Source organism: Colletes latitarsis, chromosome 10 (genome assembly GCF_051014445.1).
Source record: "Colletes latitarsis isolate SP2378_abdomen chromosome 10, iyColLati1, whole genome shotgun sequence".
Lineage (NCBI taxonomy): Eukaryota > Metazoa > Arthropoda > Insecta > Hymenoptera > Colletidae > Colletes > Colletes latitarsis.
This window is the reverse complement of record NC_135143.1, coordinates 30,013,159-30,027,258: the sequence shown is the minus strand read 5'-3', so window position 1 is coordinate 30,027,258 and position 14,100 is coordinate 30,013,159. Positions and strand designations below refer to the sequence as shown.

Here is a 14,100-nt window from a genome sequence, read left to right as displayed (position 1 = left end):
TAATGTTTGACATTTCCAGTTCTTTACATATTAAAAAATTTGGATTAACCAGTTAGCTCTGATTGACGAGTATACTCGTCATGCGTAAAAAATAGTGACCATTGGCTATTTAAATTGCAATTTTTGTGAAAAATAAAATTTATTCTCCAATTTCAAGATGTTTAGAATATTTTGAGGCCAGGCCAGAGTAAAACAAACAAATAAAAAATATGAATAATTCGAGATGAACTCATGCGTCCCCGTATGCATCAGCTAAAGCAGTTTATCAGATCACATAACGAATTTATTTATGTGCGATGATAACGTTTTTTAGATGTCAGCGTAAAACTAGCAATAGAAAAAGTCGGGAAAATAATTTATGATAGGGTTCTTTCAGGGATGGTCTGCCAAGAGACAAATGCGTGACGCTGACCAGGCGATTAATTTTTCTTGTGTTTTTCGTTTAATATACAGGGTGTTCGGCCACCCCTAGGATCAATTTTAATGGGGGATTGTAGAGGCCAAAATAAGACGAAAATCAAGAATATCAATTTCTTGACTGAGGCTTCATTAAAAAGATATTAAAAAATTAAATTAAAAAATTTCAAATCGTTCTGGAAAAATTATTTTCGGTTGCGGGGGTCAATTATAATCATTTTTGGTCATCATACATACCCTCGAAATCCTACCCACTTTCTAGAAAAAAATTCGAGAAGATGTGAAATTTTTCGACGGAGAAAAAAAATTTCAAATCGTTTTGGAAAAATTATATTCGGTTGCGGGGGTCAATTACAGTCATTTTTGGTCATTATACATACCCTCGAAATCCTACCCATATTCGTAAAAAAAATTCGAGAATGTGTGAATTTTTTCGACGGAGAAAAAAAATTTCAAATCGTTTTGGAAAAATTCTTTTCGGTTGCGGGGGTCAATTATAATCATTTTTGGTCAATAGATATACCCTTGAAATCCTATCCACTTTCGAGAAAAAAATTCGAGAAGGTGGTGAAATTTTTCGACAAAATTAAAAAATTTCGAATCGTTCTGGAAAAATTATTTTCGGTTGTGGGGGTCAATTACAATCATTTTTGGTCATTACATATATCCTCGAAATCCTACGCACTTTTGAGAAAAAAATTCAGTACGTGGGGAACTTTAAACGTTAATAACTTTTTAACAAAGCCTCCATGAACAAATTGGTATTCTTGATTTTCGTCTTATTTTGGCCTCTAGAATCGCCTATTAAAATTTTTCCCAGGGTTGGCCGAACACCCTGTATATGTAATATATGTTTATGTTAATCAAATATGTAAATATTAGTTAACATTATATGTAAATACGTAAAATTGTCAATTTTATAAAATAAACCCATTTTTTGATCCAATATTTTAACAGCGACACTTACTCGATTTTCGCGACACATACAGGTGCGCGCTCTCAAACGGGGGCGCCACAGCTAACTGGTTAAAGTGTTTATCCCTTATAAATAGTGAATAATAATGAAAAATTCATAGCTATTTCCACTAACTGTTTACTTTTGTCCCCGACTATATTCGACCAACGGGACAAGCAAGAAGCCAAATTCCAAGAATCAGGAGGATAACAATCGACCATTTTCCAAAGCATCAAAAATGGCGGAAAAAAGTGGGAGAAAGAAAGGGATGACCTGCCGTCCGGTTGATGTAGAACTCGAAAGCAGCCAGGGCCCCGTAAGTGCTGGAACACCGCGAGTCCCGATGATCGACTTTGATGTTCCATCCTGGCAGAGGTCCCTTCGTCGAGCTGACCGCCCTCACGGCCAACAGAACAGCGGGCAGAACCCTAGGCAAGCTCTGCTCGTAACGTGGATCGGCTGGTGCGATCACCGCCAGCTTCACCGGTTCCCTTCTCACCGGCGGCAGTTGCTGTTCGATGCATTCTTTCGACGGCGGTTGCATCGTCGCCAGGATGCTCGTCGTGTCGGGATTCGCACCAGCGCTGGCACACATCGTCGTCAGAAGCAACGTTGTTAACCTCATCGACGCGTTCCCGCCGCGTCTGCAGCACTTTCCACGTCGCGTCGCCATCGCTGCTCTCGCCAGCGACTAGGGCTACGGTTCCTCGCGCGTTTTCAACCACGATCGTTTCCCGAACCGCTTCTGGTCAGCCTTTTGTCCGTCGCGTTCGCTGCGAAACCGCGCGCGGCAGATTCCTCGGGGCTCGCGGCCGCCATCTTTGCTCGCGTCTCGCGTCCTTCGAGAAGCAGACGATCTTCCTGGGACTTCTCGCGGGAAAATGGAACCCCGGAGGGAATGGAAAAAATTGTCTCAAGGACACGGGGAACCGATTAATTTCAGTCTTTGTGTCTTTTTAGAATACAAGTCCTTGTAGAGAGTCTACGAATTAATTTGGTGGTTGCTTTTTGAATTGCGACTCTTTCGAAGCAGAGAATCGTCAGGTATTTAATTTGTTTTTTAGATAGAAGGTATTGTTGAAACTTTGTGCAAGGTAATTTTTGATTTTATCAAAATTTGCTTCAACTCTGAATATTCTTCGAATTGCTAAAGTTGAATAAAGAAAATGAATAGATTGTGATTGACTAAAGAAAGACAGGAGAGTTTAAATTTATTACGACAGCAACACCGGGGCCAGAAACATTGCAAAAGCACGTGCCCTTGCATTCGAGCTAATTTGAAATGTGATATTTGTGGATGTGAAGACACATGCGATAATAAACATAATACTGCACTACGCGCTATCTTTAGTTCCTCGTCTATAGCTCAGGATTTTCTAATTGCAGCGAATAGTATACAGGGTGTACGGACACCCTTGGGAAAAATATGAATGGGGCATTCTAGAGGCCAAAATAAGACGAAAATCAAGAATACCAATTTCCTGATGAAGGCTTTATTAAAAAGTTATTAACGTTTAAAGTTCCGCCCGCAACCGAAAATAATTTTTCCAGAACGATTTGAAATTGTTGAATTTAATTGTTAATAACTTTTTAACGAAGCCTCTATCAACAAAATGATATTCTTGATTTTCGTCTTATTTTGGCCTCTAGAATCGTCTATTAAAATTTTTCCCAGGGTTGGCCGAACACCCTGTATAAATGGCGCAGGAAGGAGGAAACGAGTACTCGATAGGGATCGTTTTCACTAACTTTCACGGTAAACGCTGAAATGCCGTAGGTGAAACCATAGCACGCTTAGGCGCCCAGGCAAACATTGGAAACAAAATCGAAACTGGACTGTTTCCAGAATTTCGAAAGCAGTTAAAAGAAGACGTAAAATCGTTGATGGTTTATTGTAACTTTAACATGGAAAAGAACCGACGTTGACTGGCGTCGAATCGTTTCGACCTAAACCTCCACGGTAAACGAAATTGCTCGCAGATATTGCGACGAACGTTCGAAATGTCAGCTGTCGTATTCTTTGGAAATGCAAAAATATTACGATGCTCGAGGACCGAGCGAAAACCTGAGGCAACGAGGCACCGCGGAGAACAAATTGCATAACGAACACGCTGAAACAATAAACGCGGTTCTATTCGTCGATAGAGAAAAAAAAAGAAAAACCAATTTGAACGGATAATATTGTTTACCGCCACAACGATTTACGAAAAAAAGATTGGTTTGGCCCCCCGGAATCGATCACGACGAGCGTAACAAAATTCCACGGCAAAGCAGATTTAAATCCTATAAAAGAACAAATTAACGAACGCGCGGGATTATTGAAATTCATTTCCCACCGCGATAATTCTCGGTTTGTCGAGCTGGAAATCATCGAGATATGTTTACACCCGAGCTCTGAATAACGATTTGTTCGACTGTTCAATGATCGTCACGATCAAGATTGGATGTTAAAGAAAATTAATCTAGATAGGACTCTCGAATTCTAACGAGACTGTAAAAATTTCATGAAAAATCGTGGGTATGCTAAAAACAAAGTTTGAGGGGGGATTTAAATCATCGAAAGATTAAAATAATTGGCGGTAAAATTGCATTGTTAATTTAAAATGTGTACTGTTTTTGTAATAAGACATAAGCTCTCCTAATCCGACGGGGCGAGACCCTTTCGTTTCCTTCGCGTGGGTCCGATCCTTAAACTCTTTCGTTCGACGCCGTTGAATCGAGGGATTAACGACGCTGTGGTCTCTTCGGGGACGCGAATTGGCACTGTAACGCGGTCGAATTAGGTCGACGGAAGTTACGATTCCCGTAGTCCCGCGACTCGCGGCGAGTAACGCGAACGGGGGAGGAAATAATATTACTGGTATCGAAGGAGATGTACTCGCGCGAGGATCGAACGGCCAACGAAAAGAGAAACGGGCGCAAACGAAGTTACCTCGCGAGTCAACAATTTCGAAACGGTTCGACGTCGATCGACGCGCGCCCCGTGAATTCGCGATTACTTCACGTCGAAATGGAATACCAAAGCGTACGAAAACGATCGAGAGGGAGAGAATTGCCCCAAGATGGGCTTCAGACCCTGACAAACCCTTTCGTTGATCGCGCGATCGGTTCTTTTTGTTTGAAAGTAAATAATATGCGAATGGTCTCTTCTCTGTCCATAGATCGGAGGAATGTGTCGTCGCGATAAAAAGGAAAAGGCAAAACCTCGAAACGCGCACCTTCGAAAGGAACCGTTGGGAGGGCGTTTATGCATCGATTACCGCGCACTTCTAATTGGCGTACGGCTACGGTAAAGTTCGCCAATGTAGAATCATCGCGCGCGAACGTTATCGAACGCGATTCTCGAGGACCGTAGAACCGGTCCCAGGGATCGAGGGAACCACGTGGAACGTTTTCCCGCAGCGATCGTCGAAACGCCTGCCCTTTCTCGCGGTGCAGTATCGGTACGGAAACGGGGGGACTCGCGAGAATCGGATGTTTAGCAAAAGAAAATATAGTTTTGGTGGCTCCGGAGGCGAGCTTACGAGCTAGCTCGGGGCGCGCGATTGAAACTGAGGCGGTTCGAGCGCTCGAGAGGAAGCAACCCGCTCTGAATCGTCGCCGATCGTCCTCTTCCTTTCCATCCGACTCCTCGTGGTCCTTCTGTCTTTCTCTGACCCCGACCACACGTTTAGGACAGCGTCTGCACGTACACGTTGCCGCGTCGATCACAAAGATAGGTACCAGAGCAACGGGGCAACGCATGCGTCCGATCTTCGCACGCCCTCCGCGTTCTATGTATCGCGCTTTCGACACCTTCGTTCCGCGTTCAATCTCGATGCATCGCTATGCGTCACCCTGTCGTTCGACGAACGAACGTTTCGACCTATCGCCAGGCGTATCGATCACGGCACTCTCGTTCGACCGGTACCAATTCGCGATCGTGTGTTTCCGGCCTCGATCAGGAACCATTTTGCACGGGAACGATTTAAACGAGGAATGGTCTGCGGAATGAAATCGAAGTATTTATTTTCTATTCACGAATAAACGTGCGAATAAATTGGAAACGATCTGACTTACCGACGAACGCGGCGGAGGTCCTGTAGGTCACCGATTATCGACCGAAGGTATATCTAGCGGGGCAGGAGGCGGTTCGTTCTTTGAATTAGCCGCGGCGTTTAAATACGGCGAGTAGATTATTTAATAGCCTTTGGTAATTTTAAAGTTTAGAAATAAATATAGTTATCGAAAGTAAAAGTGTTTGGAGATACTGGAGAGGTTCGAACGGCGGAGAAAAGAATCTGTGTTGGAGACCAAACGATCCTCGTAATTGTTATCTGGCAGATGGGAGCAACGAGCCTGGAGGGTCGATCGAACGCAGGAATCCTTGTAACGGTTTGCACAGATATCGATCGCGGCTATATTTTTCGCATTCATTGAGGAAACGTATAAATATAGTAATCGTGACGCGTCGAGACGCATCGTACGGTAAAAGAGCAATAATAGAAATGCCTCGACTCGGCGATAACGCGTCCCGATAACGCGCACGAAACCGCGCGATAAGGCTCCGCCTCGTCTAATTGATATGGGCAATTAGACGAACAAATACGCGAGTACTTTATCCTTCCCGGCTGAAGGAAGCGCGAGGCCCGGGTTCGGGAAGAGTTTGCTTTGCGAATTACGAGCGTTTCGATTTTTCAACTCCCCTTTCGCGTGCTCGATAACGCGCGACCTCGGGAGCCCGATGGCGGACGAAAGAACGAAAAAGGGGATGTTAAAAGCCGTGAATGAGTCTCGACGTGATCGATGACCTTAATGCGGACGCGGCGCGTACACGCACGCATTAGATCCATGCGTGTGTGTGTACGTACGCGCGAATCAGAGTCGTCGTTAAATTTTCGAAGCAATTTTCCGAGTCCCCTTTTAACGTCGCTTCGATTAACCCCGACGCGAGCAACGATAATCAAATGTACGTTCCGAAACGATGAGATAAAATGCGTGGCAAAATTACCTTTTCGCCTCGATACGACAAAGTTTGTCGAGTATATTGTCTTTCATATCGGAAAATATTCCTCTAATCTCGCGTTAATACTTGGTTGAAAATTTTATGTACAAGCAGAACTAGGAAATGTATACTCCACAACGAAGCGTTTCGGTATGTTTGATTTTAACAGTTTGGCTAGGGTAAACCTTTCCTGTGTAGCCTCAAGGACGTATCTACAATCTGAGGTGCCAATGATAATAGAGTAATACGACGGGGTCGATAGGGTCAGAGCGTATCGCGGTTGGAAAATCTGAAAGCGACGGGTTTATGGTCGACGGAACATGTCCAAGTCGAAAATAGACGAACGAGGATAGAGAAAATGGCAACTTACCGCTGTACCAGTTGCCCACGTGGTCCCTCAACGCCTCTGGATAGTCTCTGACCACGGTAGTCTCGAGATCAAACGTGCCAAACGAGAAGTTCGGCTGCTTCTTAATAAATTCCACCATGGACTTCATCATCAGCTGACAGGTGTGCCTGCCGGCGACCTGGCTCTGCCCGTTCGTGGCGTAAACCAGATGCACCTTACGCCACTCATAACTGGCGGCAGAACGTTGGGAACGTTAGAAAGAAATGTACATTTGTAAACGGGAATCGTACACGCACCGATTCATCACGCCCAAGAAAAGATTCGCGAGGTCCCTGAACGCCAGACTTCCGATTCTGGTCGTCATGAAGTACTCGTCCTTGCATTCGGTCTTCTTCTCCGTGAAGTCGTAGGTGAAGCCACCGGTGGTGATCAAAGGAGCGCCGAAAAACTTCACCACTCTGCCCACCGCCGCTGAAAACATGCCAACGGTCAGTCGTTGATCGATTTTAGCGTATCCACGAGCAAATCTGGGACTTGTTGGGCGGCTTACCCACGCAATAGTCGCACGCGGGGCCCAGGAACAGATGCACGCAGTTGGAGAAGCCGTCGATGGCGGCGATCTGAGCGTACATCGCGTCGCAGTGGTCGTCGTGAGGGTGAAACTTGAGCCTCAGCCAGGGGGGCAGCAGGCCCCGCGAGCGGGCCTCCACCACGGCCAGATCTGCAAAATCAATTAGTCGGTCAGACTACCAGCTTTCACGGATTTAACAAATTTATTAAGAGTGATTCCCCCGAAGTCACGTATTTGCTTTTCCTCTTTTTGATCTGTTCTCCAACGGGCCTCCACCACGGCCAGATCTGCAAAATCAATTAGTCGGTCAGACTACCAGCTCTCATAGATTTAACAAGTTTATTAAGATCGGTTCCCCCGAAGTCTGTATTTGCTTTCTCTCTTTTTGGCCTGTTCTCTAACAACTGGAATTCTTAACCTTTGAAACGAACAAAAGCGTTTTATACGTAGGACTCTGCGAATGCTCTTGATGTCGCGCGCCATTGGGCTGTCAAAGACGACCGACACCTTTGTAATCAAGCTGCGTTCTGGAAAGTGTCGGAAGTGGGAGATTCCCGCCCTTTTATATCGGAGGACACGAGCCTCAGACTCGATCTAGACACAAACGTGGATTTTATACAGGGTGTTCAGCCACCCCTGGAAAAAATTTTAATGGGAGATTCTAGGAGCCAAAATAAGACGAAAATCAAGAATACTAATTTGTTGATGGAGGCTTTGTTAAAAAGTTATTAACGTTTAAAGTTCCGCCCGTACTGAATTTTTTTCTAGAAAGTGGGTAGGATTTCGGGGGTATGTCTATTCACCAAAAATGATTGTAATTGACCCCTACAAACGAAAATAATTTTTTTAGAACGATTCGAAATTTTTTAATTTTGTCGAAAAAAGACACCTAATTAGATTTTCGGTAAGGAATTTTTTTCTCGAAAGTGCGTAGGATTTCGAAGGTAGGTCTATTCACTAAAAATGCTTGTAATTGACCTCCGCAATCGAAAATAATTTTTTCAAAACGATTTGAAATTTTTTGATTTTATCGTAAAATTTCACACCTTCTCGAATTTTTTTCTCGAAACTGAGTAGGATTTCGAATATATGTCTATTCACTAAAAGTGCTTGTAATTGACCCCCGCAATCGAAAATAATTTTTCCAAAACGATTTGAAATTTTTTAATTTTATCGTAAAATTTCACATCTTCTCGAATTTTTTTCTCGAAAGTGGGTAGGATTTCAAGGGTATGTCTATTGACCAAAAATGATTGTAATTGACTCCCGCAACCGAAAATAATTTTTCCAGAACGATTTGAAATTTTTTTTTTTCGCCGAAAAATTTAGACACCTACCCCCTGTCGATTTTTCTTAAAAATTTGTTTTTCATTTTTAGTAAATTTGTTTAACGCTCTACAGAAAAGTTGTCTAATATTTTTAATAGGTACTCATGAGCTCTACTTTAGAAAAAAGTTTCGTTGAAATATATTCACTATTGTAGGAGTCATGGTCGTTTGAAAATTGGACGATTCGAAATGTTTGAATTTAATTGTTAATAACTTTTTAACGAAGCCTCCATCAACAAATTGGTATTCTTGATTTTTCATTAAAATATTTCTCAATGGTGGCCAAACACCCTGTATAGTCAAACATAATTGCCTACAAAATTTTAACAAAATTACTTTACAATACGTTTCAAGGATAATTTAAGACTTTCTAATGACTTTTGCTGCTTTTGGTAGTTCTAGCGTTAAAGAAACGAGTCTTGAGTGTTGTTTAAAATATCGTTAATTTTCATACGCGCGAGTAAATGTTTTAAAAGTTTTATCAAAATTATAGATAATTTTGACTGCTTTGGTAGAGTGCCAGTGTTAAAATGAAATCAAAGAACTCACCGAGAACCGGGCGGACCCTCGGTAAGGAGATGTCGAAGCTGGCGTCCGCCGGAAGCAGCACGGCGATCCTGAGTTCGCAGGAGTACGCGCCGTATCGATTCTTCTTGCACAGCGCCTCGCAATCGCGGGCCAGCTGCACCTCGCGACAGGTCACCTTGCCAGCCGCCGGACACGCGAACCACACGAACCACACGAGCCACGCGCACCTCGACAGTACGAACCAATTGGTACCCATGTATGCGCGCGAGAGAGATTCCCCGCGTACACCTAACCGAGACCTTAAGCGAGAGACCGGAACCCGACGAGTCCCGTCACCGTCCGAAACTCTTCGACGACGTGTCGTTCGCTTCTGACCCGGTACCGTCCACCCGGACGCGTCGCGACGAAACCAGCGTCGACGCGTCCATTTTCCTTCGATCCACCCGATACGCGCTCGATGCCTCTCGAGCGTCACGGATCCCGTTCGACGCGGCGGCGAACGAACCCTCCTCGCGGATCACGGGCAACGGGAACGGAAAAGCATATCTATCGGCGATACGCCAGGTCGGATCATTCGTCAAGGAATCGGCGTTACGACTATTCTTGGACCATAGTCACTGGCAAACACGCGCTCGAACGCAGGTAGGCGGCGCGACGGAAGACTCTCCGCGAGCTCTGTTCGCACCCGCGGACTACCAGAACATTCGTGAACGATCGAAATCGCTCCGTCGAACCGCGGGAACCGGAGAACGGAAATCCGGAGGGCCAGTCGAACTCGAAACGAAAGAAACGAACGCGACGAGAAGAGAAACGCGGTTTCGAGAACGAGAAAGAGTACTGACACTTCGTTCGATGATCTTGAACGCCGCGTTACCCACTCGCAAACACGTAAGTAGACATCTCGTTCGCTCGTGTCGCGTTATCGCTGATTTTCTATCGCGTCGATTGATAATAGCTATCGAAAAGCCTCGTCGCGCGTACCTGTTTCCTCCCGCTTCTTCTTTGAACGGTACGCGGCTTATTATTCCACCGACGATCGTTCTCCGCGCATGCACGCGCCCGTGGAAACTCCTGTCGTTCATCTCTAAAAACTATTCCTATTATTTTCGTGATCGATCGCTGCGCCGTCTTTGTTCGTCCCTTTGTTACGCTGCTCGCGTACAGCTGTACGATATCTTTTTCTGGCAACAAATTACAACCGCGTTCTAATTGACTTCGATCTTTGAAGCTCCTTACGTCGTACGCGTTTCTATCGCCGTGGCGATCCGACCGCCGAAAACCGACGGGAATTTCCACTCGTTCAAAGAAAGACACCCGCACCGAATCTCCGGAACTATTGACGTCGCAACTCGGCTTTCAAATCTTCTAAAATTACGACCCTAGATCGTTTACGCGTCTAAGTTTACCGACGTATCGCCAATATAATCGAAACCAACGTCGTAAGCGAGTCCAGAATCGACACGTTCGATTCACCGATAAGGATCAGGTTTTTAAAACAATTGCACAAAGCACTTCGCGGAATTATCGATTAGAAATCGATTGAAGTTTTCAACTGCTCGAAATTCCGCGAATTCTTTCGATAAAGCGCCTCCAGGTTCTCTAGTTTATCGACTGCCGAAACAAAAGACTTTCCGTTTTCGTGAGGATACATTAACCACAGACGACGATGTTAGAAAGATCATGCATCAAATTGTAAGGGGATCCTCGTAAGAAGGCTTTAATCTTCGTAATGGTTTTAATGGGTCACTAACTTATGGTCACTGGTGGTCAACAGTGAGGTTGACATCGAGGTCAGTGGTCCAGTGAAGATCCAGCAATGGTCAAGAGGTGGGGCCAATCGAAATAATGATGTTCTCTAGACCAAGCGGTTCTTAACTCTTCACGTTGACACTGTCTCCCCACTCTTCGACTTCCCCACTCGAAGACTACCGCTGGATAAATTCTTCAGTACCCCTGGAGCATCCAGGGGGACCGGGTCTCGCGGGCCAAAGTCAGGCCATTCGTGGAGCGGTGACCACTGAGGGGACCAGGAGTGACCAGGACTGACCAGGACTGACCAGAACTGACCACTACTGACCAGTGCTGACCAGTCCAGATCCGACTACTGACCACTACTGACCACTACTGACCAGTGCCGGACCGTGATGACCACTGGTAAGAACTATTTAAAATTACTCTCCCCACTTCTATTTTGTCGTTTGACACCAATTCAACGTTATGGAACTGTCTAACGTTTTTGCTAAATTACGAATCGTTTCTTATGTTACAGCTGGACCTCTGGTGCTGCTTCCTTGGTAATGGTAACTAATGCTCAACAAGTAGTAAGCCCACATTACTTATTTATATTATTATCACAAAACTGACCAGTTTATTTTATTTGTTTGGTCATAGTTCAATGTTCTTTGATTGTCCGGTTTTATCTGATTATTACGTTGTCCTCCTCTATTTCTACTACTGCCTTATTTTTTGAATTGGCATGATTGTGTCGAATTATATACCATTTTTGTTTGCATATTATTTTATGGATTTCGTTAACCCATGTATAATTTTTGTTTGCATACTAATTTATGAATTTTGATGTCAATAATTAGAATAAGATTTTTATTCTTGTTCTATTTTGTTTAATTCTTGGATATTTTTACTCTTCGATTTCATCGTTGGATTTCTAATTCTGCTCAATCTTTGTTTCTGTTCGTCTTCTTTTGTATGGTTCTTCAGATAATTTCACTCTTCGATATCATCGTTGGATTTTCAATTCTGCTCAATCTTTGTTTCTGTTCGCCTTCGTTTGTATGGTTCTTCAGATAATTTTCGTAATTGTTTGCTATTTTACTTCGACATTATCTCTCCTTCTATTTATCTCTCGTTTCGCAAGTATAGGTAGAATACTTTATTTGTATCATGTGTAAATTTTGTACATTTCCTTAGGTAGGTCTAGCATCGAGAATCTTATAGATTCTCTCTTTTAGGTACATCAGCACGACAAATTATTCCATCGCTTTGCCTAGTTTGCATGGTGTTTATTAAATTTCCTTTCGTATGTCACTAATATGCGTATCAATTTTAGTTTCAGATTATTCGCAGGGACATCGAAGTAAGACGCCACAACCGCCGAGGGATATTTAATTCTAAGTCAATTAGATTTAAGCTTTGTCGCGAATCTTAAAATTAACGTCGAAGATTTCTTTATTATATGTATCTCCGCGTCTGTACCAAGCAATTATTCAATAAGTAGCTTCTCTCTCGCTCGTTCCCTCGTTCGTAGCTTCGGTCACCACTGTTTCATCGATTGAAACATGTGATCGGCCGTGTATCTGGTCCGAAAGATCTAATCGCCTTCCCTTGGTAAGCTTGATTGAGGGAAAACGGCACTTCGCTGGAAGGTGTGGAGTTTCCGTATTCTGCGGAAACGCATACCTTCCAGCGGAAGTCGACTCTGTCTCAGGTACTCTCTCTTTTGTCAGACAACCTAAGTCGGGTCCTTCGGGCTCCCGGCGGGTTGCGTTGGAGAAATGGAGACCTCGATTCGGAGTTGCAGTTCTCTGTTTTCTTGTTGAGATCGAGTTAGCAAGGGCAGTAGGTTCGATCCTCGGATCCGCTGCACGGTTCAGCCTCGCGTCGCGTCGCGTATCCCACGATTTAGCTTCATTCCTCTTTTTAACCACATAATTGCTTGGTACAAGGAACTTTGTTTCCTTCTATCGTCCGAATTTTAGCTTCAACTTGACTAGACTTGAGCTTCGACGTTAATTTTAAGTCCCTATTGTATGCGTCTCCCAATATTGCCAAGTAATTATTTAACAAGTAGCTTCTCTCGACTCGTTCTCTCGTTTCTTGCTTCGGTCACCACTGTTTCGTCGAACGAAACATGTGATCGGCCGTCCAGTTTGTCCGAAAGATCTAGTCGCCTGCCAATGATAGATCGATTTCTAGAAATAGAAATCAATCTACCAAGGGTAGTGTTGATTCGATCCGAAGATCTGCTGCACGGTTCAGCATCGCGTCGCGTCGCGTCTCCAACAATTTAGCTTCATCCCTTTTTAAACAAAATAATTGCTTGGCATGACTAGTTTCTAAGAATGTAAAAGGGAGATCGATGGAACTTGGATTCCATCTATCTCCCTTCGGGTCTCCACTCGCAGCAACCTCCACGTGGTGAGACCTGGTAATCGGTGTCACCCACGATAGAAAAGTTATTCTTCGTGGGTGACACCGAGCTAATGGCTGCGAATTTAGAATTGTTTCTCGATATAATAAACGAATTTAGATTTATAGTTAGGCAGGTATTTGGTTAGCCATCATGTTAGGCAGGTTATTTTTATTTGAAGAGAAATTCTTTTGAAAAATCTTTCAACTCTCTTCGTTGGTTGTGCATCTTACATTGGTTGCACTTTCGTTTGTTTCTTCTTCGACCAACGATCGTTGGTCATAGAAGATCTTTATTAATGGAGGATGGTTGGGTCTCCATTCGCAGCAACCTCCTCGTGGTGAGACCTGGGTAATATTATTTACCGTTTAATTAATAATCGTATCGCTCTTAGCTGAGTAATGCAATTATTAATTAAAAACTAAATAATATTAGCAAATTGGCTGCGATCCGCTTTGCATAGGTCATCATAAACATAGAGCTACTTCGCTAGGTTAGTTTTGATTCTCGTTGATTCATCAAAGATTCTAGAGTATTATCAGAAACGAAGTATACGAGTAAATCTTTCACCCATGTATTTTTTCGGCTCATTTTTATGGGGTCTCGAACCCCCATTACCATTTTCGTGTCATTTGCAACATCACCAACAGATTTAGAAATGAATTTCAATCCCTGCATAGTCAACTCACATGCATTTACGCACATACTACAGCTGTCTGCCCATCAACACTAATTCAGTGAATAAATTCTCGACTGATCGCCATTCATGAGAAAGGGACGCTAACCTCCAAATTTTCAGGTCGGTATGGCAGTCAGATTGG

The 14,100-nt window shown here is 43.8% G+C and overlaps 1 protein-coding gene across 3 annotated transcripts in view; it reads right to left on the bottom strand.

Annotated features, from left to right (window-relative positions):
- LOC143346460 (atrial natriuretic peptide receptor 1) overlaps positions 1-10,562 on the bottom strand; it is a 55,242-nt gene extending 44,680 nt beyond the window's left edge. Inside the window, exons 1-4 of one of the 3 annotated variants that reach the window (XM_076774567.1) lie at positions 9,154-10,562; positions 7,256-7,426; positions 7,002-7,176; positions 6,727-6,935 (exon numbers count right to left, since the gene is read on the bottom strand). In XM_076774567.1, coding sequence (XP_076630682.1) covers positions 6,727-6,935; positions 7,002-7,176; positions 7,256-7,426; positions 9,154-9,388 — 790 coding nt within the window. In that variant the 5' untranslated portion in view covers positions 9,389-10,562. Of the gene's footprint in view, positions 1-1,645; positions 2,695-6,726; positions 6,936-7,001; positions 7,177-7,255; positions 7,427-9,153 lie in introns of those variants that run through there. The other 2 variants (XM_076774569.1, XM_076774568.1) reach the window with 2 other exon arrangements.
- Between the last annotated feature and the right edge of the window lie 3,538 nt (positions 10,563-14,100).